This window comes from Penicillium psychrofluorescens, assembly GCF_964197705.1.
Source record: "Penicillium psychrofluorescens genome assembly, chromosome: 6".
Lineage (NCBI taxonomy): Eukaryota > Fungi > Ascomycota > Eurotiomycetes > Eurotiales > Aspergillaceae > Penicillium > Penicillium psychrofluorescens.
In genome coordinates this window covers 775,113-802,753 of record NC_133444.1, presented here as the reverse complement: position 1 = coordinate 802,753, position 27,641 = coordinate 775,113, and the positions used below count along the sequence as shown (strand labels likewise).

The following is a 27,641-nucleotide window of genomic DNA, read 5'->3' as shown; positions in this document are numbered from 1 at the left end:
AGCAAAGGAAAGAAATGGGGGAAAAATAACCAGAAGTGGTGCAGATTGGAGACAGAGAAAAAAAAGTGCTACTGGGCTTCGCCCACGAAGAAGATCAAAAGATAGTAAGCAGTCGGGGGGAGGACATGAGAATTTGTACACAAGAAGGGTTGACAGATCGTCGGAGTAAAGGAAAAAAGATACCAAAAATGATGGGCATGATCAGAGTGGATGGATGGATGGCGGTCGTCAAAACGGCTCAAATCGCTCAACGAAGCAAGAAAGGAAACGGAAAATTAAGCTTCAACCTTCCTCCGACGCACGAACAGGCGCGAGAATGTGTTGTTCATGTTATTCCCCATCGAGCTCGACGACTGCCGCGGCGAAACCGGCTCCGGGGGTCCAGTGTTGCGAAGGAAGTCGGCCAGTGCGCCTGTCTCCGTTGTACGGTTAGACGTGTTGGGCATGGTACGCGTGGTGCCGGCGTTTCGCTCCATGCCAACCTTGGCCGTGTAGTTCGAGGGCGGGGCAGCGTAGTTACTCGTTTGCGAGCGAAGAGATGTCCTGGATAATTTTGTGGACGGCGACCTGTCCGTCCGATCTCCTCCGGCGGAACGAAGCAGCCGGGCCTTCATGTCACTTGCGAATCCGTGGGAAGAGGAGTTATTGTTCTGAGGGATGTTGATTGACAGAGGTTCAGGTTCGCTAGGTGGCGGAGGGGGAGCGTCGCGCAGGAAATCCATTAGGCTTTCCTCCTGTCGCTTGGGTTTGACTGGTTCTGCTTCTAGCAGCTCTTCGAGTAGGTCGTCATCTTCGTCATCGTCAATGGCATATGGGTCTGGCGCGCCCTGGAATCGATTCCGGCGGACAGGTGCAGGGGAATCTTGGGTCGCTGCTTTACTGGCAGCAGCATACTCCATCCGGCCCTTCAGGCGACTTGCCGAGTCGAGGAGTGCTGTCCGCGAGCCGGAAGAGGGTGCAGAGCTATCCTGTGTGCTCGCAAGGGAGTTGCGCGTGGCCTGATCCAGCTGGAGGTCGTCCGAATCAACGGTGTTCCGAAAGGGTGCAACCGTCCGAGGAATGCGGTGGGCACCCCCCGGCTGAGGTGGCCCTTCCCGGATGAAATCAATGAGATCTGAAGTCTGCGATCCCGCCGCGGTGTCTGCGCCGCGAGCCTGTAAACGAGGTCGGTTGGACTTAGGCGAGGTAGGCGAAGCTTTGGGCATGTTGGGCTTCAAGGGGGCACTGGTCGGTCCGTTGATGGGACCGGTTGCTTTCATGAATTCGGCCAGGTCCCGAGTCGAATCACCGCCCAATCGAGCGTCTCGTGCTTGGACCGGTACCTTCGCCCGTGCCGACGATGTGCTCATACGTGATGCAATGGGAACGTACTTGGCCGAATCGCGGTTCGTCTTGGAAGAGACAGAGGGCCGTGATGCGGGCATGTCGTCTCCTGGAGGAGCGGTGTTCTTCAGGAAATTTGCCAGGTCTGAAGTACCCGCCATGTCAGACCGAGGAATCGGCTTGGGCGGCACGTCAGGGAAGCCCATTTCGCGTACGCTCCGAGGAGTCAGCGTGTAATGGATAGTCTCGTCACTGTTGATCAACTTGTCCAAGTCCGTGCCATCTTCCGCGGGAGAGTCCCCGGTATCCCCAGAAGCCCGACTCGTGTCAGACGAGCTTCGAAGACGAAGAGAGGGAGAGTCGCCTGGCTGACGGCTGATAAACCCTTTCAGTTTGGTGGACACCTGAGAGGTCGTCGAGTTCGCGGTCATCGGGCGCTGGCCGAGGCTCTCGGAGCGAGCCGGCCGAACTGGCACAGGAGCGGTAGTCACGGATGTCGATGCTCGAGGCATTCGCTGAACAGCGGCTCGTTCGGTCGCCGTCGAGCTGCTGGAGTCTGTTCGGCGCGAACTAGTCCGGTTGCTAGCCGCAACTATTAACGGAGCAGGCTTGTGACGACGCGAGCTCTGCGATCGCTGTGAATAATTGCTCGACGTCGAATCCGGTCGAGGTTCCTCTGGCTGTTGGCCGTGTCCCAGGGCAGCCATCATGGGAGATTTATGTTCATCGCCGTCCATGTCATCATACTCGGTAGAGGACTTGATAGCCTCGTTCGCAAGGATAGGCGTGGTTTCTGCCCCTTGCGTCGGCGGTAAAATAGCCTCTGCAGTGATCGGCGGTGGCTGCGTGATACCCCTGCTGGATTTGCGTTTCGGGCGTTGAACCGTAGCGGTCTGCTTCGGTTTCTCGTACGTGCCCCGACCTTCGATGATCTCTGCGTTGTCATTGCCGCGTTCACTCATAGAGGAGATCGACGCCTGATCGCTGGTCCGCAGATCGCGCTCATTCAGGGATGAGACCTCACTCAAGGGTTCGCCTGTATCCCTGGATCGCAGGGATGCTACCATGTCGCTCACATGCAAGTTATCCGGGTGCGGAACTGCTTCTTCTTCCTCTTCGGGCACCACAGACATCCTCTGCCTCTCGGCGGGCGAAAGCTCGGCAGTTGTGGGAGACGTGGTAATAGCCAATCCAGGGGCAGACTCAGCCGCGTCTACGAACTCCGCGGATTCGTCGTCATCTTCCACAGCCTCCTGATTCTTGTCGGAAGTGGGCGATCGCAGCACTTCTATGCCTGACGCGACTTGCACCACCGGGCTGGAAGTGGAGCTTGGCAACGACCTTGAGCGAACGTGACGGATCACCTTGGGTTGATCGGGTCGGGCGGGGTCCACGGGAGATGCGTTACTGGATGGCGACTCCTTGGAGGCCAGCGGCGAGTTGAGTGGCAGCGGCGAGGGAATAACCATCAGACTTCGCGGGCGCACTTTGTGAGCCACGATGGCTTTCATGGTTTGGATCTCAACGACGGGATCCGATTTGTAACCCGGAATCTCAATTTCTTGAATATCGTACTCGTTCATGGGCAGCGGAATCGAAGCTGGATCCGACTCCTGGGCCGGGATCTCTCTGGGTGTGACTGGTTCCTCGATGGTGGAAATGCTACTCTTGCGACTGGCGCCCATCGTGGTGTAGCGCCGGCGGTGGAAGGAGTCGCGCGACAAGGTGCGAGACAAGGCGGCTCCGCGTCTGCGTTTTCGCCATGTGCGCCATAGGCGGCCCAGGGTTGCATTGAGCGCCAGCTTTTCCATATCCAGGTCCTCCACCACGAGCCGATCGATACTGGTTCGATCTGCGTCTTCGCTGCCATTGTCGTTCAGCTTGGCTGACAACCGAGACCGCGCTGTTTCTCCGGCAATGACCAGGGCGCGCTCGCCAATATATTCAATGATCGAAGTCAAGAAAATGGCGGCGGCTGGGGTGATATTGTCGACATGGCTGGAAAACCGGCGCGGTGCCCCGTGCGAGTCGCCCAAGCTGTCCTGGGCGATGAATTCGTCTTCGTCGTCCTCTTCCATGTCGCCGAGGCGGGTGTAGACCATACAGCGGAGTCGGGTGAGTTTCCATGACCGGATCAGGTCAAAATCTCCACCGGGTTCCTGGCCACCCCGAAATTCATGTTCCTCGTCGTCCGCCCCGCCCATGTATTCGCTCAATTCATCATCGGCGGCCGTGACGACTTCTGCCGCGAGTCGGGGCTTCAGCACGTCCGTGACGGCGGGCCGGATGCATGTCAATTGGGTGGATTTGGAGACTCCGAGAATATTGAAGAGGATGTTGTCGAGAAAGCCGTTCAGGAGCGACAGCGCCGCGGGCGTGACCACGGCCGTCGCGCCGATGCCGGCGCCCTCGTCGTCGTCGGCAACAAAATCGGCCGTGTTGAACTCCTGGTCGGCGGTGATGATCTCGGAGGCGGCAGAGGATGAGATAAAACCCGGCGGCGGCGTCACGAACGGCGGCGACATCAGGTTGACTCGAGTGAGCGGCGTGTCGCTGGAGACGGAGGTGCTGCGCGTACGGGTCCCCGCGTCCAGGAGGTCGGAGGCTTTAAAGGGACGCATGCTGGGCGACCCTGGTTCGGCTGGCGGGTCTATATCTAGTCCGACCAGGGGAAGAAAACGGAAAAAAAAAAAAAAAGTCTCGGTAGCGAATCTAGCGCCCAGGGCAGTCTTGGATCCAAACGGGGCCAGGAAAGAGAAAAAGGACGCTGGGTGAGAACGTAATCCTAAATCATCCTGGGACATGGTCAGCCTGATGGTGGTGGACAGAGGGAGTTGGGGGCATTTTCTTTCGCCCCTGGAGTAGCACGAGGGCAAGACCAGTCGGTGGATTTCCAACGTACCCGAAATGATGGATGGACTCTCACAGCATGTCTGGGTGTCCGAGAGGGTGTGGGCGGGAGTGTTTGGAGGTGTGTAGAGAAGGAGAGAGAAGAAGGGAAGGGAACAGAAAAAGCGTCGACCGTGAATAGATAGCATCATTCCCGTCCTTCGGCCCCTGTTCGACTGCCCCGTTCCTTTCGGGGGGCACGAGGTGGGGGAAGATTCAACTAGTGGCTGATCGACACACCCAAGAACCACGCGGACTGGGTAAAGTGGTCCTTCTGGAACTGCGACTATTGGAGTGTGGCGCCAGGGCAGCCCGGATGAATAGGGGCTGAACCAATCTTCTCCGGGAACCAGATTGGCCACTGAGGATGGAGAATGCGATCGCAGTGTGAGATCTGGCTGACCGACTCTGATCGGACCCAGATGTCCCCAACTCTGGCGCCCAATCACTGCCGGCAGCCCGAACGCGACCACTGCCGATTGACTATCCTCCCGACCGGGAAGGCCAGGTTGCAGAATGGCTCGGTTCGGCGCCATTCCGAGAATATTTCCAGCCATCTTCCATCTTCCTCTATGGGGAGGCTGTATGGCTCTCCCATCGCCCTAATGCCGATATCCTGGACTGCCTATCGCCGGGGTCACCGTCCTGTCGGCTGATATCTGACCAGTCAGCGCACCAGCGGCGCTGCGATCCGGTCGCACCATCGTGCCGAGTCGTTGCGCATGTGGAAATGATCACCTCCCAGGGTTCCTTGTTCTGGTTGACGATCCTCTCCACCTCCCCTGGCTGTCAGAGCGACTCCACCAGACCGGTAGAGCCAAGACTACTGAAGGACTTGAGAGATCGCCGCCGTGATTCGCTAGAAGTATTTGAAATCGTCCAGACCCCTACAGGATGTATTTATGATGTGCATAATTGGCCAACGGACGGTGAGAGATGTCCATTGATGGAGACAGATGTGCCGGCACCGTGGTGGCCGCATGCATGTGCGCTGTAGAATATCCAGGTCTCGTGTGATCGACGACAGGCTTGACGCCTCAGGGCCAGGTACAGGCCCGATATGATACACCGATTATGCAGACCTGAATCAGGCCCTCGCGGCATGCATTGTATACAATCCCATTCGGGAAGGACCTCGAAGTGACCAGTCTCCACAGGGTGCGGCTACCGTCATGTGGATGAATGGGCCAGAACGGCATCAACCGAAATTAAAGTTGGCGTGGTCAAGACTCTGTAGCTTCGTTTCAGGTTGGGGAGGGGGTCTCCCTATTACGTAGGGAAATGAACTAGGGACAAAACTAACGGCGAGGCTAGATCAGGGACTGCTACGTAGATTATTGAAGAGACATGTTGCCTAGTCTTTCAATCTGTCGATGAAATGGTGTGCTTTGGGGCAGCCTTATTCCACTTTTATACTCACCCCCCAAAGAGTGGGGGCTAGCATCCTGTTTCAACATTAAACTGGCTGCAGCAAACCATCCATAGATACCCCGTGTCCTTCTGGACCAGGACCACATGCCAACGCCTCTCCCGCAGTGGATAATTCTCCTAGCCGAAGCGCAACCAGTGCCGGTCCCAATCAAAGCACTGACAGCCACCTCCCCCCACCGGCAATTAGCTTAAAAAATCCTGTCTCATACTTCACGGAAGGGGCCACCCCTACTCGATGAGGCAAGATGTCCACGCCAAGAGAGACGAAGGACCAATTGCTTTTTTTCCCGTGCCCCCCGGTGGGTTTAAACGTCTCAACGGCGTTTCTCCACAGTGGCACGAATCCCATGCCTTGTTTGGAGCTGGTGGCGTCTGCCAGGAAGGTTTCAATTTCCTGGTTTGGTGTTAGACTCAACGGACGTATCTTAGTTCCCGCTCCTGAGACCAACTAAGACTTAAGACGTGCTCAGACTCAGGGGTTCAGGAGTGGAGAAACCGCAACCTGAAACAAACTACGCTGGTACCTCATTATTCATGTTTGTTGTTGTCGTAGACCCCGGTTGAATCATCGGGGAATAAAATAGGCTAAGCGAATGAGTGTAGTCCCTCCCATCTTTTCTTGGCAGGTCTTCGAGGTGATCTGCTCTGAAGGCGTTGCTGGGCGTCACGATCTTGGTCTGCGATGGTTCAGAAAGGGGCCGGTGTTGCGTTTGTTCGATGGGCTGAAGGATGCGTTCCGCGCGGCCTGAGTCTAGGCTAGAGGTTAGTGAACTTTTTTTTCTTTGGGATTACAAGAAGGCTGCCACCGCAGGAGTCGGGTGCTTTTTCCACCGACGCGTGCCAAACACGATAAACCGGATTGTGGTGCGGGCTAGCTTCATCGAGGCTGGTGACGGCGATTTCGATCCCTTCCGCCTCAACAAAGGCATTGTTCTTATTTCAAATCCCTGTCCATACGGCAATTTAGATGCTCTTTATGCTTAAAGTCCTTCTGGCACCCAGGCTCATGACCGTCAAATTACTCTGTTCTATGCATAAGATGAATTCCCTTAGCTTGGAATGAGTGGCTTGCGAGTATCCTTTGATTGTGTCTGGGTGCCATTGGTGTACTCTTGTGGTATATGGCTTTTCCGCATCTTCTTGCAGGACTTGGTTTTTCCTGTGTACGATTGCATCTCCCAATGGCGGTTCATCTCCTATTTTGGACTCAATTGAAAATTCTGGAAGGTGCACAGGCATCGACGGTCTCGGTATTTTCACCCGTAGCAACTGACTGTGCAAGACGGTCCATTTTCGTCTGTTGACAAGCAGTCACCATCGCCTTCATGATAATAATGACCGGCTTCAGCTCGAACCGTTCCTCAACAATCATTTCGACATAGTCGCATATCCAGGTCACAGACACGAGATCTTCATCGAGGTTTTCATGGTTAGGATTCCCAATGATGTCTAGGCAAAGGGTAAAAAAGGGGAGGATCTGGTGAAGTGAGATAAGACTGTATGTGCGGTTAATAATGTGCACAATGAAGACATGGATGGGATGTGAGGCTTTCCATACCTGATTCCCCAGAACGCATGCGACGAGGAACCTAGGAGCGACTGGAAGGTTTTCACAGCCTTCCTGGCCAGATCAACGGCTTGATATGGTAGGAGATGGCCCTGGCTGCATCTCTTCGACTGATACAGCGTGATAAGCATCTTATAGCTGTTGAGCAGCACGTCAACGCAGAGCCATATATCGATGTGATTTGTCGCTATTTGAAAAAGGCTCGCCTTTTTTGCTATTAGTACAGCATTCCTCTTTCTTTCGTGCTACCAGGGAAGGGTACAACGCACTGCATCCCAATCCGACAATATAGACTGCACCTCATCGATATAACCATCAATCATGGCATCATGCGAAACCGGATCCGGATTCGAACCCCCATCAATCCAATCGAGATATTTCATCACAATAATAGCAAGCCGCATCGAAGCAAGGAAATGAATCTGTATAAAGCGCGATGATTCATCGTCCACGCCATTGATCGTTGGATCGGGAAAATTGACTTTCCACGACCCTGCGGGGATGAGGGTTGGTTTGCCGAACGACATTCGGAAGAGACAGTCTGTGCGAAGGATGTGCCAGAATCCGAAGCGTTTGCGGTTCCGCTCGACTTCGGCTTCGTGCGGCGGTGTGCCGGTTGGTGCGGAGAGTTGGTTGTCCCTTTCACTTGGTGTTTCGTCGACGGAGAAATAGCCTAGGGCTTTTGAGATTCTGCATGAGTGACTGAAAGCTTTCCAGGATAGATCTATGTTGCAGCCTTCGAGAGCTATTGACATCTGTTGGTTTGTTAGCCGTGTGGGTTGGACGCCTAGGCTTGACATATGGGATGCGCTTGCCATGAGCGATGCGGCCAAGAGGTCGGTGGGGGTATCTTGGATGTTCTTCATCCATTCGTCGCTTAATGCAACGCATTTTAGATAAAGGTTTTGAATAATGCTGCCCCTTCTCGGATGGGCTTCGGGATCTAAAACAATGCCCCGAAGGAGAACGGAATAATAGATAATAAGAGATGTACAGTCCAGTTGGACGTGAGGGATTCCGATCAAGTCGGGGATTGAAGCTAAGAAAGATTTCTCGAGGGGGTATTTTAAGCCTTCGAACTGGTAACAGCCATAGTAGTCTGGAAAGGACGTTAGATCATTCGATAGCTGTGATTAGGGGAGACGCTTGCTTTCGATCAACTTCTTTGCCAGGTCTTTTGGGATAACCGGGTCCTCCAGCAGCTCGATGCTCTGCGTGCTCTTCATAGATTCAATCTCCGATATGGCGGAGGTGATTGCTCGGATACATCGATTGTTTTCGAAAAAGCAGGAGTCAACCTGCCGTAGGTGACAGAAGACGTTGGAGAGAAGCCTAGATCGACTACCTTCATCTTTAATACGGCTGACAAGATCTCGAATCACAGATGGAACTACTTGAGCCGGATCTTTGTCTAGGGGTGTTGCCCGAGCGGCGCCTGAACTGACGGAAGAATCCGACGTAGAATGTTCTCCATGATCTTCGGTTTCTGGAGCAATCTCCGGGCAGCATTGTTCTTCGAGACGATTAAGACGCTCAAGAACCTCCAGAAGCAGACGCTTATCGGATGGCGCGTTTCTATCATATCTCGTCAGTTACCTAGTGGAGTCGAGCCGCCTTGTAGGTAGATAGTACCCTTGTTTCTTGGATCGGGGCTTCCGAGGCGAGTAGACACACTCAGCTCTCGCGGCTTCACATTTGTCACATCGCGGAACGACTCGATTGCAGCGAACCTAGGAGTTTGTTATTCTGGCTGATCTGTCCCGCAGGGATTGCCAAGATTATATCGGGTTACCTTCTTGGACTGGCAGCGAGCGCACTATTAAGGTTTCAAGTCAGGAATTGGTCAAGTCAGGCCTCAACGCAAGCATAGGCATCTCACCGAGATATTCTGTAATGCACGCCCTGCACTCATTTTCTAGCGAGACTGCTATTTCTCGACACACATGGGTGTAGCGGGAAGAAGAAGAGTCCGAAAGCCCTAAAGCCCGAAATCAGGCAGCTCCACTTTGATTGGAGGAATTGCGTCGCTCATGGCAAGTGGGTCCGGGGTCTCTCTAAGCCTGCAAGACCGAATGGCCATTCCAAGCACATAGATAGGCAGTGGATCAAGCGCATACCTATGCGAAAAAGACGCGAGGGGTCCCTTTTACTTTCTATCCAATTCCTGGGTACTCGGGAGTACGTATCTGTTGACTACGTGGATGTGTGGTGTCCAATCAGTGTGGCGTAAACGCGTAGCTGGATGAATTGTGTAGATTGCAGCTCAGAGCCTTGCCAGTTTCACTTCACTTTTGCATTTTCCTTCGTCTAAATTCCATCATTTAATGGTTTTCATTCACCCCCTCCTCGTTACCTCCTTTTTCTGTGATCTTGCGATTGTCTGGCGACTCGGTCCTCTCTTACAAAACCATGGCAGGTGCGCGGAACGGCGTCACCAAGGACGAATTGCTTCCCACCTACGAGCGTCGTTCGCAACGTAATGGCGACATCTCTGGATTTGCGATCAGCTTTGCTTCGACTATCCATAATAATGCCACTGCTGCTGTGCTCGCCTACTGCATGTCCTCCATCAGCATGACCCTGGTGAACAAATACGTCGTTTCCGGCGCCAGCTGGAATTTGAGCTTCCTCTATCTCGCCATGCAGGTGTGTCTATTCTTTTGTCGGCACTTTTGAGCAAGATGGATCCAAACTTGACAAGTCTTTCATCGGTACCGTGGCGATATTGGCATGCAAGAAGACCGGACTCATCCAGAACCTCGCCCTTTTTGACTTGAAGAAGGCTCAAACGTGTAGAAGACCCCTGCTTGTCTAGATCTCATCGCATGCAAACACTAAATAACTGACCTCTAATTGCAGGGCTGCCGGTTTCTTTGCTGCTGGTCGGAATGATCTATACTGGCAACAAAGCGCTGCAATTCCTCTCCGTTCCCGTTTATACTATCTTCAAGAACTTGACAATTATCGTAATTGCGTACGGCGAAGTCTTCCTGGTCGGTGGCAGCGTGAAGCCTCTCGCCCTGCTGTCTTTCGTCTTGATGGGGCTCAGTTCCGTCGTGGCAGCCTGGGTTGACATCCAGCACGCGAAAACCGCTACGGTAGGAGCCGGCCCTGACTCGACCACCGCGGCTCTATCGGCTCTCAACGTCAGCTATGCTTGGATTGGGATGAACGTGGCCTTCTCTGCCTCGTATTCCCTAGGCATGCGGAGGGTGATCAAGAAGACGAACTTTGACAACTGGCACGGTGCGTGAATTGAGTCTAGGAGGCAGAAACATCTTCACTGACGACGCGCTGATTTCAAGTCATGTTCTACAAAAATCTGCTTACCACCCCCATTCTGCTTCTTGCCTCCGTGCTCGCTGAAGACTGGTCTTCCGAGAATCTGCGGCGGAACTTCCCTATCGAGTCGCGACAAAGCTTGTTCGTCGGAATCCTCTACTCTGGCATGGCCGCCATCTTCATCTCGTACTGCACGGCCTGGTGCATTCGAGCCACCTCGTCTACCACCTACGCCATGGTGGGCGCTCTGAACAAGCTGCCTCTGGCTGTCGCAGGCATCGTCTTCTTCGCGGCTCCCGTCACGTTCGGGAGCGTATCTGCCATTGTGCTTGGGTTCATCAGCGGCCTTGTCTTCACGAGGACGGAGAGCACCGGTGCATAGAGGCCAATAACTCGTGCCCTACGGGCTCCGACTGCGAACTATTAAGCGATGCATGACATGCGTGGAATGTACGATAGGAAAGGCTGTATGGCCAAGATGGTTGGCACTTACCTATCCAGTATTCACAGCCGGCTGCAGTCCCCCTCAGAGAACAAAAAGCAGAGCATAGATGATCTAGTTGATTGCAACATCTTGGAAATAGAATAGATATATATCAAACTCACCTACTTATTCTTTTTCTTTATCACGAAGCTGAGATTGCGAGATACTTCTTCCTCACTTGCGTCTTCTCTCTAAGAGTCGGAAGTGACACGGATACATTTGATGGCGAATATATGTGATTTCGAATATCACTGTACTACTTGTCCTACGAATGGAGGTTTGAATAGAAACACGAGATTGATTGCTATGTTTTGTTGAAGCTGCAGAGTCAATGCTATCAATGCTATCAAATCTCACTGCTAGCCCCGAAAAAGCGCCGTTTTGTTATTTCGTTATCGTAAGGTCGTATCTGCCCACTTGAATGGACTGACTGGCTTGCATGATCTCACTGCCAGCGGCCGATGGCGTGCACCACACCACCGGCGAAGAAGCTCAGTTCGTCCGGGCGGACTTCTACGCGTCCATTTGCCAGGCGATCAAGCAACAGATGCTCAATTTTGTCGAGCAAGGCAATGTGATGGACTGGGGTAAGGGTGGTCGTTTGTTCTTCTTCGTACAGGGAGACGAGTTCGTTGACTTCGTCATCAGCCAGCAAATTGCGAAAAATACTGTTGACGTGGTTTGAAATCAGATCGAGGTACATGCAGGCCGAGTCGTCCGAGTCGAAGGAGTCGCTCTCCAGGCCCACCCGGATGTTGTCCACTTGGGCGCGGAGGTAGGTTTTATATTTGTTGTCGGCAATTCCGTGGATGCCATTCATGTAAGCGACAAAGAGGCGCTGGTCCAGATCGACTGCATCGCGGCTGAATTCTTCGGGTTGGTTTGCGTTGTGACGGACAGACTCGGGGTGGCCGTCTTCATCCTCGCAAGTGTCAACGCCCTTGAGGTAATTCGCCACACTCAGAGAGCCGGATTTGTGCGCGAGCATCATCTCATGGACTGTCATCTGGGACCCGGAGGTTTCGTCGTCGTCGTCGTCGTCCTCGGAGAGTTCAGGCGTGTCGATGTAATGCACCTCGGTGTCAAAGTGAACGCCAGCGCTCTCGAACGTGATGAAGGAATCGTCAAAGGACTCGGTGTGGTCCTCCTGGGTCTCAGGAACGTCCCCAGAAGTCTCGTCCCAGACCGAGAAGTCGGAAGAATTGTCGTCATCGTCATCCTCTTCGTCGTCCTCGTTCTGGTCAGACAGCTCGTCGTAATCGGAGTCGATCTTGTCCGATCCATAACCCGATTCAGAATGCGCATCAAGCTCCACATAACTGGTAGAGTTCTTCAAGATCGGCTTCAAAAACTTGTGCAGGTCCGGCTCCCGTGTCGCGAGACAAGTTGACACGCTCGACACACTCGACTGGAGCGGACCGGAAGGGTTTGACGTGATTGAGTATTCATCCGAAGCATAGCAGCTATCTTGCGAAAACGAGACATCAAGGGTGGAGAGGGCAGAGGTGAGAGAATCCCATGAATCGCGGGGATCACCCATTATAAGGGTTGGTTGCCCGCGTCTCGAGCGGGCTTAATGGGAGGTGCATGCAGTTGGGGGTTCGGGCAGAAAGCCGGAGAGGAGGGGAAGAAGGGATGCTGGCGCGACGCGATGAAAACGGCGTGGAATGTCGCCTCTGTCGCGGGAGAGGAGAGTTGTAGAGGAGAGCTGCCGTAGAAGAGGAGAGAGAGGAGAAGAAGACGAGCGAAGGCGTGGAGAAGATCGGACGTTCAGGTTCCGCGCGTGGGGGGAGGCAGGTTGTGGAGGGGCAGAGTTGAGTCACCGGGGACGGTAGGCAGGGAAAGAGGGGAGGATGTGGGGGAAGTCCGGATGAGAGCGCACAATGACGAGAATAATCGACGCGACAATAGACAATCGTAGCACGACACTCGACCGACGGGAGAGCAGATCGAAGAGACGAGAAGCGAGGCGAGAAAGATGATCGCCTTTGTCTCTCTTCTGCTGCAGGGCCGTCATTTCTGACTCAGCGAGAGTCAGCCACCCACGCTGGTTGCTTTTTCTGTCCGTCTGACAAACACCGACGATGCGCAACGGGATTCATTATTACTCGAATCACTGACCAAAATTATACTGATCTGAGTGTCAGCCCATCGGACAGTCGATCCCTCGGTCTTTGGGCTCTGCTCCGGGGGCATTGACAATCCACGTCCCGCACCTTTGCTTTGTGGGAGTTACAAGTGGACTGGTGTAACAACAGTACTATCGAGGACTACGGACAATCCCTGTCTAGTTCGCACCCCGTTGCTTGGACAATTATTTTGGAGACGAAATGGCGGTCTCATAGCCCTGCACCTTGCGCAGACTAACCCATCTCTGCGGACAAAGAAAGGAACAACCGACGGGCCACACTACTACCTGCCATGCCGAGTCCACTGACGGAACTGGCTAATGGTCCTGTCGACGAAAGGAACAACCGACGGGCCACACTACTACCTACCATGCTGAGTCCACTGACGGAAATGGCTAATGGCCCTCGAGAGAGCCCACCTCCCGGGCCGCTAGCTAACCCCAGATTCCCCGGGGCACCTCAGGAATTGAGTTTCTCCCAGGCTCGTGGTTTACTGCATGCGATCGCGGCTCTATCTTGGATATCTGACTTTGTCGACAAATATAGAACACCGCGAGACTAAACAGTTCAAACCACCGACGATCTCCTGCCGGTCAGGCTTTGTTCTTCGGGCACTTTGTTTCGATTGGCCATCCCCTTGTTCCTTGGATACCAGCGGCTTCTCGGCGCATTGCTGGAGCGGGCGTGACATTCCGCCCAGCCTCAACATTCCGGCCCACATTCCAAAGAGCTTATCAGCTTCATGGCATTGGACCCTCGACCACCGTCGTCCCCACTGTGGTTGAGAAGGCATTGACTAATGGAACAGTGAATCAAAAAAAGAACAGGCGCTGCTGCAGATCTGCAGATCCTACAGTCTCCCCGAGTTAAGCTCTTTCTATCGTGTCATGACGTATACACTCTTTGTCCTGTGATCCAAGAATCCTCTTGGGCCGGTCAGAATCACGTGTCCTGCGTCCGTTCCCCAGCCGTTGATGGGTCGGCAAACGCTCCGATCCATGACCAGCACTTGTGTTGGGCTCTTTCTTTCCCTGGCGTGTTCCCGATCTCCGTGGGAGGGTATTGGCTACGCATACCTGATTTCCCACTCCCCGCCACACTCATTCATTTGAGGCTGTTTGATTCTGCTGCTTCGGGTCTAGCGAGGGAGGGTTGCATTCTCGCGGGTGGCTATCCGAAGCGGAGCCTCTCTGGGGGGTGGTGGATGAACAGTGGCAGCCCTGGGCGCCACACATGCTTTCCGGGCTTGTCATTGGCCTGGGAGCCCTGACGAGTGCTTGATTCATTCCTGACGGAGACAGTGGGCCAGGTCGATAGCCAACCAGGCTCCTCAGCTCGCATTCCTTCCTCATATCGAAGGCCCTCTGGAATGTGTAGTAAAAATCCCGAGGCTGGTAGGCCTCACCACCATTCAAATAGCGCCACCGATCTGCTGTTTGTTTGCTTTGCTTTCTTTGCATCCTCTGCAGTGTTTTGCTTGATTGACAACCAGTCAAACATCCCATACTCTCTCTCTCTCTTTCCCGTCGATCTCCCGGCACATTCTCCCCGAACGCTAGATCTATCCCCGATCTTTGGTTGCCAATCACAGTCGACCTCGGGACCCTTTGAGTACTCGCTACCCAGTCTTGCCCGCCTACTTTGCCATCGCCGCAAACGGAAAACAAAGCAAGATGTTCGCCCAACCATTCGATCATTCCTTCAATGACTTATTCAACCAATACGTCAACATGGAGACCTCTGGAGCCGATGGCAACAAAGACTCTACCTTGTCCAGTGACTTGGACCCAATTTTCCCCCTAGACTCCTTGTCGAGTGAAAGTGGCGATCTTTCTCCCCCCATCTCCACTTCTAAACGCCATCGTCAGTCACCGCAACCCTGGAGTCACGATTGGTCTCTGCAGGGCGACGGGTCTGCCGATCACGGCTTTGCCGTCCATGACACTGTTCATCCCTCCGCCATCTCAGATCTCAACTTTGAATCATCTTCTCGCCCGCTAGGCTCCAACGGAGTCTCTTCTACTTCCCCGTCTACGCCCCCAGCTACCCCGAGACGGCAAGCTACCAAAAGTGCTCTCCTCACCCCCAAATCTATCCGTCATCGCGATCCGACTGATCGTCGCGCTCCTCTGCGCAAGCAAAGCTTCTCCCCAAGTTTGATGCGCTCGGCCAACCTCCAGAAAGGGAGAATGGCATATCCCGAGGCTTGGGCCCAGCGCATCCAGAACTTCAACCTCCACAACTCGGACGACCGTCTACCATTGTCTCCCCCACCCTCGGATGTTCTCGTGCAGCAAGAGAACATTCCCGCCGATCACACTACCGTAAACCAACCACAAGATTCCGCCGAAATGCCTCCTCAGTATGATGTGAGGCTCTTCCACCAGTCGCAAGCCGTCTCGATGTCATCACCTTCCGCTCGAGCCCTCGCTCGCCAACAATACCTCCAGAACCATACCAACTCCGCAAACTTGACGAACTCCAGCTCGCCTTCCACAGATGACATCTTCTCTTCATCGCATTCCTCCGATCCCCACTCCCTGTCCTCGTGGCATTCTGACGCCCTTGGCACACCTTCTCTCACATTCACCCCGGATCTCCAAAGCCACGACGCACAGGCATGGTGGTCGCCAATGTCTTCCGGAGTCGCACAGCCACAGTTTGCATCTTCGGCCCCTCAACGCGCCATGGGAAGCGTCGGGAGCCAACATGACATGATGCAAGGCGGCCTGATGATCCAGTTCGACCCGTCCTTCGAAATGCCCTCCACCGCGGACTCTTCCTTCTCATCCACCAACGTACATTCCATCCCCAGCAACCAAGAGAGCCAGTACAACGTCTCTACAAACCACAGCTTCGTCACCCCCTTCACCACCCAGGTCCACACATCCCGCTCACCATCTCTCTCCCCCAAGGCTGGCTCCTCTCCGAAAGACACCCGGATGAAGGCCAGCCACCGCCGCAACCACAGCCGCAAGCTCTCCACCCAGGGCATGAGTGGCCCTAAGCCCGTCAAATCCTCGGGAAGCCCCCGGGGCGCGAACAAGTCCGTCAGTGTCTCGTTCGTGAACTTCACCTCCCACGACAGCAAGAAGATCTTGACTGGTGTAGCGCCCTCAGGTAGCTCCAAGACCAAAGCCCGACGGGAACAGGAAGCCCGTGATCGCCGCCGTAAGCTCAGCGAGGCCGCGCTGAAGGCCGTGCGCAATGCTGGCGGTGACGTCGAGGCTCTGGAGGCTGTCTTTTGTTAATTTCTGTGCCTGTTTTTTACTTTGCTGCTTTCTTTGGAGTTTTTTATTGTCTTTTTTGGTCATTTTCAGCGATCTTTGGTGTTTCGGTTTTGTTTTTGTTTTTCCTGGGCTATATCCCTCCTCAAAATGTTAGATATGTTCTAATATAGACACATATATATGATTGTCTAAGCATGAGACTTTCTCGTGACTCTAGAGTTGACTTTATCCAGCTGCCCTTGTCTAATAAATGTTGACGATAACCGTATTTCATCAGTCCTGGTCTGCTCCCATTGAGAAGGGGGGTTGCAAAGTCATGGCCCTATTCTAAAGTTTTCTCTTCAACAACGGACAGAAATGGAGAGCCTTAAGTTGCGGTTCAAAAGTTTAATTCATTTAGGACTTTCTTTTTTTCTCACTTTATGTTCTAGCTACATAGGTTTACATGTGTGTTCTATATGATCATTTCGCAAGAAAGAAAATGTGATGAATATCATCATCGCCAATGCCTCTGGAGTTCGTAAGAAAGTAAACAAGGAAATTACACAGCAAACAGTGATTGATTGCTTGCCTGCTAGGGATAGCGCTCGCTCTTTTCTTCCCCATATCAACATCTACCGTCCTCTTCTTCCATCCTTCTTCCGAACAAGCCCACCGCCTCGTCTCAGGGCACCATTTCATGACCTATGACTCGAACTGACACGTCACGATGAGCCATGGAGAAATCGTTATCGCCAATGATGGATGCGGAGGCGGTACTTTACTGCGGTCGTTTGAGGACCGATTTCGTAACGTCGAGACTCAGTGGCTGATTTCAAGCGTCAAGAGAGACAGCCAAAACTCTTTTATAGGCATGTGTTGTAGTGTGAGGGAGTGCGTCGTTCTTACATTTCTACAAGATCGCTGCGACGGAGATCACGTTGACGGAATAGACTCAAATCGTACATTTGTCTCAAATCATGAAGCTTCTGGGCTGATGGCATATCAGAAACAGTTCCTCTAGAAAAGATTTGCGTTTGTTTATTAGAAGTAGTCCAATTGGTTTGTCCCGTATTTCATAAGATTATTATTTTTTCATATGAGCTGATCGATGAACCATCCAGTTATGCTGAAAGGTGGTGGAATTTGCAAATCTGGTTGTACTTGCTCTCTTGCACGGTAATCAAACAAAAGCATTGTTCGCGTTATTCATGAGCCTGTCCCTCTGGACACCTGAGGCATCACATGCCTAGGTCCCTCGTTTGAAGTAGCAGATCCCATTCACGGGGCTGAGTCCAATGGACGCGAATCGATAGATAAATATATCCAAACCCACATAGCAGGTGCCGGAAAATTTTGGGGTGGGCAAAGTGATTTCTCATGGGTTTCAACAGAGGTGTTCATTGTTGACCCCAATATATACAGACAAGAACCGCTACCATGCTGTCATAGGAACATGCAGAACTCTGTTTACGGGTCAACTTTTATAGCCAGACTTCAGGTATATATCTTCACAATTTTTGGGGTGTTTTAATATTAGAGACACAGGCGGACTTTCTATTGCAGGAAATCCTGTTCTGGGATTCTAATAAAACTGCTAGTGTTGGTCTGGCTGTTCTTCTGCAGCTTGCGAGGCACATCGCTGCTGTCGATCTTTACCACCGCTTAGTGACTTTCGACCTTTTGTTCTCCCATGTCATTGGGACCCGCTCCGGTATATCGGTGCTATTCATGTCCTTCATTGCCAATTTTCTCCTTCTCGCCAGACACTTTTATACTTCCCCTTCTACATCTACAACTTTTTCACTGCCTCTTTAATTCCGCTACTGCAATTCAACTGGAAATTGTTTCTTGGTTCTTCTCATTCTTCTTCTTCTCTATCTTTCCTTGTAACGTCCGCTCTTGAGGTGCGTCTCGACTTCTCCTATTACCTCTACATCTGCCCCTTTCATATACCCATCTTTACCCATCGCTGTTCAATCCACTCCAACCAACACCATATCCAGGTATGTCATCCAGATCATCGCTTTGCCCTCATTCCCCTACTCATCACCAGCTTATTTACTCCATTATTTGCTTCAATCTCTGTTTTCTCTCGCATCATCTCAATTTATCCATCACTTATTCTGAGCTTTTGGCCCTACATCTGATCCTCGCACTATCATTTACCTCTTGATCTCTCCCTCTTTCTCATCTACATCTCACCCATCATCACCGGTCAGTATCGTTTTATTCTACTTTTGACCTTCACCTCACCATTTTGCTCGCAATCATCACTTTCTTCCATTTTATACGCCTCACCTGATTCATTATTCTTCTCGCATCTTCACCTGCATTTCTCTCCCTCCCAACTCAACTTCTCTCTGCACTACCTAGCTGCTGTTACTACTCTTTCACGCATTTTGCCATTTTGATTCCAAGTTACCTACAAAACTGCTCGCTCACGCATCCATATTCACCTTCTGTCATTTTTCTCCTTTGCTGCTTCCTTCACACTTCCGCATATCTCAAGCTCCCTCTACAAGTGAAAAGTCAACGTCGGTCCCCCTGTCTCGTGCGTATTGTCCCGCCTCCGCACCTCGCTCTGCCCATCAGTCTTGCTTGGATACTAACTGTCCGCAGAATATCTTGTGACAACGCCGAAATTCTTCTTTTCTATCCGCCAGCTTTGCAGAAAGCGATTTGACGATGTCGTCCGCTCCACGGGGAGGCGCACAAGCGAACCTTCCGATTAGAGGCGGCCATGATGGAGGCCAGCGCGCCTCAGGGTAAGTGTGTATACTCTTAACCACCAAATACATTCCTAACATGGGCATACATAGTTCGACCACCGGAGAGGTGAAGAAGCCGGACCCCAAGGTCACTCAGTTGGAGGACCAGACCGTGAAGCAGATGCAGGCCCTGGAGTCAAAAGGTCTTGCGTATCGACCCGGCTACGGCACTCAAGGCCGTTCCATCGTGCTGCGGGCCAACTTCTTCGAAGTCGAGTTCAAGCCCAACGTGGAGTATTTCTTCTACTCTGTCTCCATCCGCCCTGAGGGAGCTCCCCGAGGTCAGATTCGGGAGATCTTTGAGAAGCTCATGCAGCTTCCCCCTGTCCTTTCCTGCACCGCTGCAAGTGACAGCGCCTCGGAGATTGTCGCCTGTGGGAAATTGCCTACTGTCCCTGTTGACATCAAAGTCGGTGGCGACCCCACTAGACCCCAAAAAGTGTTTACGGTCACATTGAGGGAAAATGGCGTCGTGCAGCCTTCGGAGCTGCTCAGCAGTCTTCGTCAGACAGATCCTCGGATGAATTATGCAATGGAATTGATTGCAGTGCGCTCGTTGAACCTGCTCATGGGTCGGCATCCGTCCCAGGATCATGGAGTTGCCACCACAGGTCGTGGTACGACGAGGTGGTTCTGGATTGACAGTCGAATGACTGCTGCCGATCTTCGAGGGGGTCTCCAGGTTGTTCGGGGTTACTTTTCTAGCATGCGACTCGCAGGAGGACGAGCTCTCTTGAACCTCAATGTCAACCATGGCGCTTTCTACAAAGCAATGCCTCTCATCAATTTCATCCTGGAGTTTGAGAGCACTTTTGGTCGTGACCGGAGTATGTTCAATCGCTATGTCCGGGGTCTTCGAGTGAGCACCACCCACCTCCAGCGCACTCCTATGAAATCGGGCAAGAATAAGCCCCGATACAAGTCCATCAGGGCACTCGCATCCCCAACTGATGCCAGAGACGCCAAAGATAAAGACGGTCGCCGGCTTTTACATCCTCCACAGGTTCCCCGGCTTGGTTCCTGCGCAAACAACGTGAAGTTCTATGATGACACTCACGAGCAGTACATCAGCGTCGCGGACTATTTCAAACGAAGTAAGTGCTTTATTTGACATCCAGCAATTGAGGTAGGATTTGCTAATACTGGACTTAGCCTACAACATCGTCCTGAAATATGCCGACAGACCAGTGGTCAATGTTGGTAGCAAGGAACGGCCGATCTACCTGCCCGCCGAGGTGTGTGTCATTGTGCCCGGACAGCCCTACCATGGGGACTATGTCACGGTGCAGCGACAGAACATGATTCAATTCAGCTGCCGGCGACCCCCGCAGAACTACCAGTCAATCATGACTGATGGCTTAGACATGATGGGTATCAACAATGGGACCATGCAAGTGGGAATGAAATTCCACAAAGAGATGATCACGGTCTACGGACGAATCCTCAATCCTCCCAGTCTGAAGTACGGAGCATCCAAAGTTCCTCCACGGAATGGCTCATGGAATCTCGTGGGCAAGAAATTCTGCCAGGGTGTCTCTCTCAAAGATTGGACTTGCATCTGGGTGAAAAAGGAGGGGAGCAGAGATGCTTTCCAACCAGGCAATCCTTCAAATGCCTTGAATGCCTTCCAGCGCAAGATGAATGAGCTGGGCATGCGAGTGGGCCCACCAGTGGTTCCTGGCCCAACTATCACCATCAAGGTCAACGAGGAAGATAAGTCGATCAATATGAAAGACTTCATGGAGCAAACCCAGAAGGTGTTCCGAGCCTTGTTGACGCAAAACTATCATTTTGTGGTAGTTCTCCTACCCGTATCCGAAGATCGCATCTTCGATTACATTAAATGGATCGGCGAGACTAGGGCAGGATTGTTGACCCACTGTGTCATGGCTGACAAGTTTGCGAAGTCAAATGACCAATACCTGGCAAACAATGCTATGAAAGTCAATCTCAAACTTGGAGGAGTCAACCAAGCACTGGATTTTTCGAGCCAGTCGCCTCTGATAGCGAGTGGAAAGACCATGATCGTGGGACTGGATGTTACCCATCCTTCCACGACAGATCCTGAATCATTCCCTAGCATTGCAGCTATCGTTGCAAGCACGGACAGCTGGTTGGGCCAGTGGCCAGGCGAGGTGCGCATTCAAGAGCGCCGCCGAGAGAATCTTCAGTTCTTGAAGGACATGGTGATATCTCGCTTGGAGATGTGGCAGAAGTCAAACAACGGCCAGCTGCCAAAGAACATCATCATCTATCGAGATGGTGTCAGTGAAGGGCAATACGCTATGGTGCTCACGGAAGAACTCCCGATGGTGAAACATGCTGCTCAGTCGATGTACAAGCCTGATGAGCAGCCAAACATCACAATCGTCGTTGTCGGAAAGCGCCACAACGTGCGCTTTTACCCAACCACGGAAACCGATCAAGATCGAACCCAGAATGCCATCAATGGCACAGTGGTTGATCGAGGCGTTACACGCCCTCGAGACTGGGACTTTTACTTGCAGGCCCAGGCGCCGCTGCAGGGCTCTGCTCGCCCAGCACATTACTTCGTCATTCACGACGAAATCTTCACAAACCGGGATGTTTCGAAGGAACTTCGACCTGCGGATTCACTTGAGTCTCTCACGCACAATATCTGCTACATGATGGGCCGTTGCACTCGGTCTATCAGCTACAGCACCCCTGCCTTCCTAGCAGACAAGTTCTGCGATCGAGCCCGGAAATATGTGCGGGCGTACTACACTGACAAGGAGATCAGCACTGGCCAAGACAGGTTCTCTGTTCCTCCTCCTGGTGATTCTGAGGTGCGGCTTGCAAGTGCGGCTCGGGAAAGCATGGTTTACATCTGAAGGTGAAAACATAGACTTTGCATTCGCTTTGGATGACATCCAGATTTGCTTCTTCTTTTGCTGCTTCTTCTTCTGCTTCTTTTTTTGCTTCTTCTTCTGCTTCTTCTTCTGCTTCTTCTTCTCATTTTTGTTTACATCGTGCTTCTGATATGCTCTGTTTCTTTTCTTTATTGGCTTATTCTCTTTGATTCACAGAGTGCGTGACGGGAAATAAGGTGAAACACACCAAAAAAAGGGGACGATGTATGTTGGTTAGTTAGGAAGGGGAAATACAAAAGAAAAGACCATTAGGGTCCCCCAACACTTCTCTTCTGCTCGTAGACTATACCTTTCGCTCATAGCTTATGGGCATTTGGAGTGAAGGTGCATTCAAATCGTAAAGGATGAAGTTATGGGGCAATAGTAGATTGAGTAGAGTACATAGGGCGTAGCCTTGTTATTAAGTATGTAATAATGTACACAGACGAGTCGAGCTCATGTTCTTGCTCCTGTGGCAAAGACAAGGTGCGCGTACCATCTACTGCATAAAGCCCAGACTTTTCCGTTGGTGGGAGGTTAAAAGGTCTACCAACAACAGGATAATCAGGCATCGACGTGGATAGCCCGATTTATGGGCTTTGCGTAGGCCTCTTTGATAGTCGCTCTCCAAAAACAGGAATATATCTAAATCGAGGCTATTCACCGCTGCGAGGTAGGCTTCCATGTTTCAGGTTGCCAGTTGTCGCCTGGGTTGCTAGCTTTTGCCCATGGATCTTCTTTTGTAGCAGTCTCTTCTGTGGACGCGGGTTTTGTCTCCGATCCCATCTCGCCTGTCTTTGGTGCAGTGTCCAGTTCAGCAGCGGTTGCAGATGCGGATGCAGTCTGTGTAGAATCGGGCCCTTTTGCAGCCTCATCAGCTGGGCGATTTAGCGTGGCATCCGTTGCGTTGGTGGCGGGACTCGGTTGCTGCGCCTGAGGTTTATCGAGAAACGAGGGCTTGCTGGCCCAGCGTTCGTCGGCCAGGCGGGCGAGCTGCTTGATTTCGGCTTGGCGGACGAGGTCTTGCTGCTGCTCTTCTATGCTGGGTGCGTGTTCTCGGACGTGTCGGAGCCATTGGTGCCATTGCGCTGCCATGAAAGAAGCATATTAGCCAAAGCATGTTTTATTTGGTCAGATTGACTCACGCGACACTTGAACATCCCCAAAGTGTGTTTTGGGATCGAATTTAACGATCCGGCGGAATTTGCTGGCGTTGGCGACGTCCTTAAATTCCCAGAAGGTGTTCCCCGCGATGTCCGAGCCTGTCACGTTGGGTCAGCGCAATTCAGTTGAGCCACGAGCGCAATCTAGAGAGACCAACCGACGAGAAAGGACTTGCGCCATGGCAGGCGTAGTCCCTTCCACTTGAACCACAGACTGTTGACCATCGTGTGAGGCGTGAAGGAGAGGAAGTGGAGGAGAAAAACGTCATCGGGCGCGAACCCGAACATTCCATTCCGCCTCATCAGCCACACTGGCACTTCCTTCCTCTCTCACTCTTCTCCCTTGTCGCTCGGACACTCTCCCTCTTCTTTTCAATTCCTCACGCGTGACTCTTACTTATCTGGGTTTTCTCTCTCTGCCTCAGCGTCCTACTCTCCCCGGATTCCATCCCTGATCTCCCAACTACCTGTCCCCCACCGTTGGCGCCGATCAGGCAGACGCGGGATAGCCCAAACAGTCCCAGCACTCGGCCATATCTCCCATTATATGCTACATGATTGATTGAGTCCTCACGATGGCTTCAGTTTCCTCGCTAGATAAGGACCTGCGCAACATGCGCCTGTCCCGCTATACCCCGCAGGCCGCGGCCGAGATTCGCGACTGGATCGAGGACGTGTTGCGCGAGAAACTGCCTTCCCAGGACCTGCTCGAGGGCCTCAAGGACGGTGTCGCGCTTTGCAAGTAAGTTTCGGCAATTAACACCGCGATTGATGCGACTAGAACCCAGGACTAACCACGCGGCGAACCAGGCTCGTGAACCTCGCCGTGTCGCCGGGCGTCAAGTATAAACAATCACCAATGCCCTTCGTGCAGATGGAAAATATCTCCCATTTTCTACGCGCATGCCAAATGGCGCCCCTAAGTCTTCCTCCACACGACGTTTTCCTCACGGTCGACCTCTACGAGGCCAAGGACCCGGCGCAGGTCCTCCAATGTCTGGCAGCGTTCAGCCGACGAGCCAATGCTCTCCAGCCCAGTAAATTCCGTCAGCCCGTTGGCTCCCAGAGCAAACGGGGTGTTATCAGCCCCGATGCAACTGGTTCATCTAGCCCGGGCTCGTACCCTACGCGGACAACCCGTGCCACCAGCAATGTCAGCGACGCGAATTCTCCCATCTCCGGTGGTAGAAGTAGTCCTTCCAAGTCTGGTTCGCTCAGCTCTTGGTCTAAGAAGGGCGACGAGAACACCACTTCCCCGGCCTGGAACATTCATCAATACGGCTACCTGGGCGGGGCTAGCCAGGGCAACCAGGGCATTGCTTTTGGTGCCCGACGACAGATCACCACCCCCGGACCCGCTGTCCCGAACATTGCGGAAAAGGAGAAACGCCGACGCGAGGATGAGGAGAGATTGCGCCAGGAGCAGGCCGATAGGGAAGAAGCGGTACAACAACGCCAGCGGGAGCTTGAGGCGCAGGAGGCCCACGCAAGAGCCGAGGAGCAGCGTCGGTGGGAGGAAGAGACTGCTCTTCTAAGGGAGAAAGAGCGCCTTCAGATGGAAGAAGAGCGCAGGCGCTGGGACGAAGAAAAGCGCCAGTGGGAGCTGGAGGAACAGAAACGTGCCACGGAAGAGAATGATGCCGAGCAACGATTGGAGCAGGAACGGCAACGCCGACGAGGACACAGTGATGCCCGTCTGAATGGTCAATTCTTAAGTCAGTACCAATCCGGCCACACCGGTGAGCCCGCGGCTGCAGCCCCCGAGGAAACCCCGGAAAGTCAGCGCATCAAGGAGCTCGAGCGTGAGCTGCAGTTGGCCAAGGAGCGGGAACAGCAGTATCAAACTGAACGCCAGGACATCCAGGCTCGCAAAACGGGCGAGTCTCAGTCCCGCAGCCGTAGCAAACCTCGTCCAGTACCTGCCAAGCCAAGCTACGACCTTTCTTCCCTTGAGCAGGAACGACGGCTCCTACGGACGGAATGGCAGCAGAATCAAGATATGCCGTCGACTTCTGAGGAACCCGATAACGCCGAAGAGGAGCAGGCGCCCACTCGACCTCCCCGGCCTCTACCACAGCCTGTCCCGTCGTCGACTGTGCACGCGCCAGAAGCACCCCCAAGGGAGCCCGCAACGTCTCCACGCCCACTTCCAGAGCGCCCACTGCCCGACCCAGTCGCATATACTGCCAACCGTGGCCGTGATAACCGTACCGACCGCTTCCTAGCTTCGAATCCAGCTCCAATAGTCCCCACACCGGCTTCACACCGCGCTCAAGACTACAGCACCACATCTGAGGTCGACGCTGAGAACAGTCGCCGCAAAGCTGCCCAAGAGAACACGCGCGCCGGCGGATGGGCCTCCAAATCCCTACTGGAGCGTGAGATGGAGCGCGAGCGCGAACGGCAGCGCGAGTGGGAGGATAACCAAAAACAGACCAGCGCTGCTGCCCAGCGCGGCCCGCGTGATCCAACCTCTGGCTCCGGACCGGGCCAGTCCTGGGATGTCCATCAGTATGGCTACCTGGGCGGTGACAACCAGAACCGCGGCGGCACGGGTCTCGGTGTGGGTGGTGCCAGGCGCCAGATCATTGGACCTCGTCCACCACCGTAAATGGTGCATCGCACTGGTGTCTAACTTTGCCCTCCCTTTATGCTTTATGTCTCGGCCTGCGGAGATGACTGGTTTTGGGCGTTTCCTCTCAGCAACTCGGTGAATGAATTACCAGTTTATGTGTCGCTTTCCTTTTATCTTTCATGATTCCTTTACGATTCTCGCTGATATACTCAGCCGTCCTTCATCTGCTGTTTTTCTTTTCACTGTTACCAGGCGGCAGCTTTATTTCCTGTAGATAGCAATTGGTATATGTACTAAGCAAGCCTAATCATATCAACTCCGATGAAGCTCTCGAAATATCCCTTTCCTGGCCTCCACCATCAGAGTAACTCCCAGATGAAGTAGTTATCTACCAAACCGAACACATCATGAATAATTCGTCTCCGCCGCCTTGACAACAACAGGAAAGCTCCCATCCTCCACCACCCCATCATAATTCCACATCAGTGCATAAGTATCCACGACGCTCGTAGGCTTCGCCCAGAATTGCGCCTGCAGCTTCGTGTTATTATTATACACAAGTTGCGAAGCAAAAAGCCCAAAGCCCGTGACCGTGCCATTGAAGTCTGCGACGCGCGTGAAGTTGAACACGCCGACGGCGTTACCAACCTGGGATTCGATGAACATTGAACCTGCGCGTGTGCCATTTGCGAATGTTGCGTTGGCGATCCAGCACTCGTCTGTGATTGCGGCGAGGTCCCAGGTTACGGGTATGAGATTGGCGGGGTGCGAGGTTGGGTTTTCGGTGATGTATAGTAGGCCTTTTTATAAAGTGTTAGCATGTAAAATCAATAGTGATAGATACTGTGTCATGGTGTATATACCGTCATCTCGACCGAAGGCAATTGACCAAGCGGAGTATGTACCGCCGTATGCGTATAGGGTGGCATTTTGTTCGACGCTGCGCTTGATGAGGTCAACTTGGATGTTGATGGCCCAGCCGATACAGGCTTGAAGGGCGAATAGGCTGAGGAAACTGGTTACATGCATATTGGATTGAATTTTTGATAGGAACTGATATGGATGAAGAATAACAGGCGTGGATGGTGGAAATATGGACCAAGATCTAAGATATGGCCTTTGAACTAAACGGAGGTAATTAAAAAGAAACATTCCGCAGGTGCCGGGAGATGAATCTCTAAGCATTACCGAACAAATTCAGATTCAGTATATTAATTCATTGCGTGTCTATTCTGGTCCCAAAAATAAGAAATCTTGCCTCTATACACGCAATAGTAAACGGCAAACCCTAATTTAGACGTTAGCCTTAGCGGGACCACCCGAGTGACGCGTTGGTCGCGATACCGTTCGTCAGCCAGTAGGCGCAGTGCAAAGTGATACCGTTTGTATCATTGGTTGGTGCTTTCTAGGGCCTGCAGGCCACGATTGAGCTTGTTTCATTTTGTTTATAGGGCTAGTCCAATTGCAGGACATCGAGCATGGGATTCGTCACGATGTACGAGGCTGCTGCCGTAAACACCCAAACGAACATGCAGCTATGGGTGTTACTCGTTCACTAAAACACAGGCAAGGCTTGAACCTGGAAGTGGTCTTTTTCGGCCCACTGACTGTACAGAAAGGATCAAACTTAGTTTCACCACTTTGCTTTCGTAGAATCTTTCCCGAACCCTATTACGCTAATCCAGGGCAGAGTTAGCTCGGTTACAAATATTGAATCGTTTTGAAAGTCTGTGACACGTGATAGAAGGTTTTATAATTTACTCGTAATACTCTTACAGAGAACATGGCATCTCACAGGCCCTAGGCTCGCTCATTGACGACACTGCTTAATGTTAATCCTCTTGCACCAATGTTCATTAGCCCACCCATTCTTATTAGTGTCGAAAATAAATTGGGCCACTTTCAAACCAATGAGTTTTACTTAGCGACCACGTATTCTGCGCATCGA

The 27,641-nt window shown here is 52.6% G+C and overlaps 8 protein-coding genes across 8 annotated transcripts; 4 read left to right on the top strand and 4 right to left on the bottom strand.

Moving 5' to 3' along the window:
* Positions 1-275: 275 nt before the first annotated feature.
* Positions 276-3,944, bottom strand: PFLUO_LOCUS8813 (uncharacterized protein; the record flags this gene model as incomplete). The annotated part of the gene is made up of 1 exon (XM_073786580.1): positions 276-3,944. One exon carries the CDS (start codon positions 3,942-3,944, stop codon positions 276-278), a length of 3,669 nt encoding a protein of 1,222 aa, XP_073642821.1.
* A 5,675-nt stretch (positions 3,945-9,619) lies between these two features.
* PFLUO_LOCUS8812 (GDP-mannose transporter into the lumen of the Golgi) lies at positions 9,620-10,874 on the top strand (the record flags this gene model as incomplete). The annotated part of the gene is made up of 4 exons (XM_073786579.1): positions 9,620-9,856; positions 9,912-10,002; positions 10,070-10,456; positions 10,516-10,874. 4 exons carry the CDS (start codon positions 9,620-9,622, stop codon positions 10,872-10,874), a joined length of 1,074 nt encoding a protein of 357 aa, XP_073642820.1.
* Positions 10,875-11,421: 547 nt separating this feature from the next.
* PFLUO_LOCUS8811 (uncharacterized protein) lies at positions 11,422-12,516 on the bottom strand (the record flags this gene model as incomplete). The annotated part of the gene is made up of 1 exon (XM_073786578.1): positions 11,422-12,516. The coding sequence occupies one exon, from the start codon at positions 12,514-12,516 to the stop codon at positions 11,422-11,424; it is 1,095 nt and encodes a 364-aa protein (XP_073642819.1).
* Positions 12,517-14,778: 2,262 nt separating this feature from the next.
* Positions 14,779-16,356, top strand: PFLUO_LOCUS8810 (uncharacterized protein; the record flags this gene model as incomplete). The annotated part of the gene is made up of 1 exon (XM_073786576.1): positions 14,779-16,356. One exon carries the CDS (start codon positions 14,779-14,781, stop codon positions 16,354-16,356), a length of 1,578 nt encoding a protein of 525 aa, XP_073642818.1.
* Positions 16,357-19,002: 2,646 nt separating this feature from the next.
* Positions 19,003-21,937, top strand: PFLUO_LOCUS8809 (uncharacterized protein; the record flags this gene model as incomplete). The annotated part of the gene is made up of 3 exons (XM_073786575.1): positions 19,003-19,082; positions 19,137-20,179; positions 20,238-21,937. The coding sequence occupies 3 exons, from the start codon at positions 19,003-19,005 to the stop codon at positions 21,935-21,937; spliced, it is 2,823 nt and encodes a 940-aa protein (XP_073642817.1).
* A 678-nt stretch (positions 21,938-22,615) lies between these two features.
* On the bottom strand, positions 22,616-23,343 carry PFLUO_LOCUS8808 (uncharacterized protein; the record flags this gene model as incomplete). The annotated part of the gene is made up of 3 exons (XM_073786574.1): positions 22,616-23,043; positions 23,101-23,217; positions 23,277-23,343. The coding sequence occupies 3 exons, from the start codon at positions 23,341-23,343 to the stop codon at positions 22,616-22,618; spliced, it is 612 nt and encodes a 203-aa protein (XP_073642816.1).
* Positions 23,344-23,693: 350 nt separating this feature from the next.
* PFLUO_LOCUS8807 (calponin) lies at positions 23,694-25,729 on the top strand (the record flags this gene model as incomplete). The annotated part of the gene is made up of 2 exons (XM_073786573.1): positions 23,694-23,860; positions 23,929-25,729. 2 exons carry the CDS (start codon positions 23,694-23,696, stop codon positions 25,727-25,729), a joined length of 1,968 nt encoding a protein of 655 aa, XP_073642815.1.
* A 369-nt stretch (positions 25,730-26,098) lies between these two features.
* Positions 26,099-26,722, bottom strand: PFLUO_LOCUS8806 (uncharacterized protein; the record flags this gene model as incomplete). Its single annotated transcript, XM_073786572.1, has 2 exons — positions 26,099-26,493; positions 26,557-26,722. The coding sequence occupies 2 exons, from the start codon at positions 26,720-26,722 to the stop codon at positions 26,099-26,101; spliced, it is 561 nt and encodes a 186-aa protein (XP_073642814.1).
* Between the last annotated feature and the right edge of the window lie 919 nt (positions 26,723-27,641).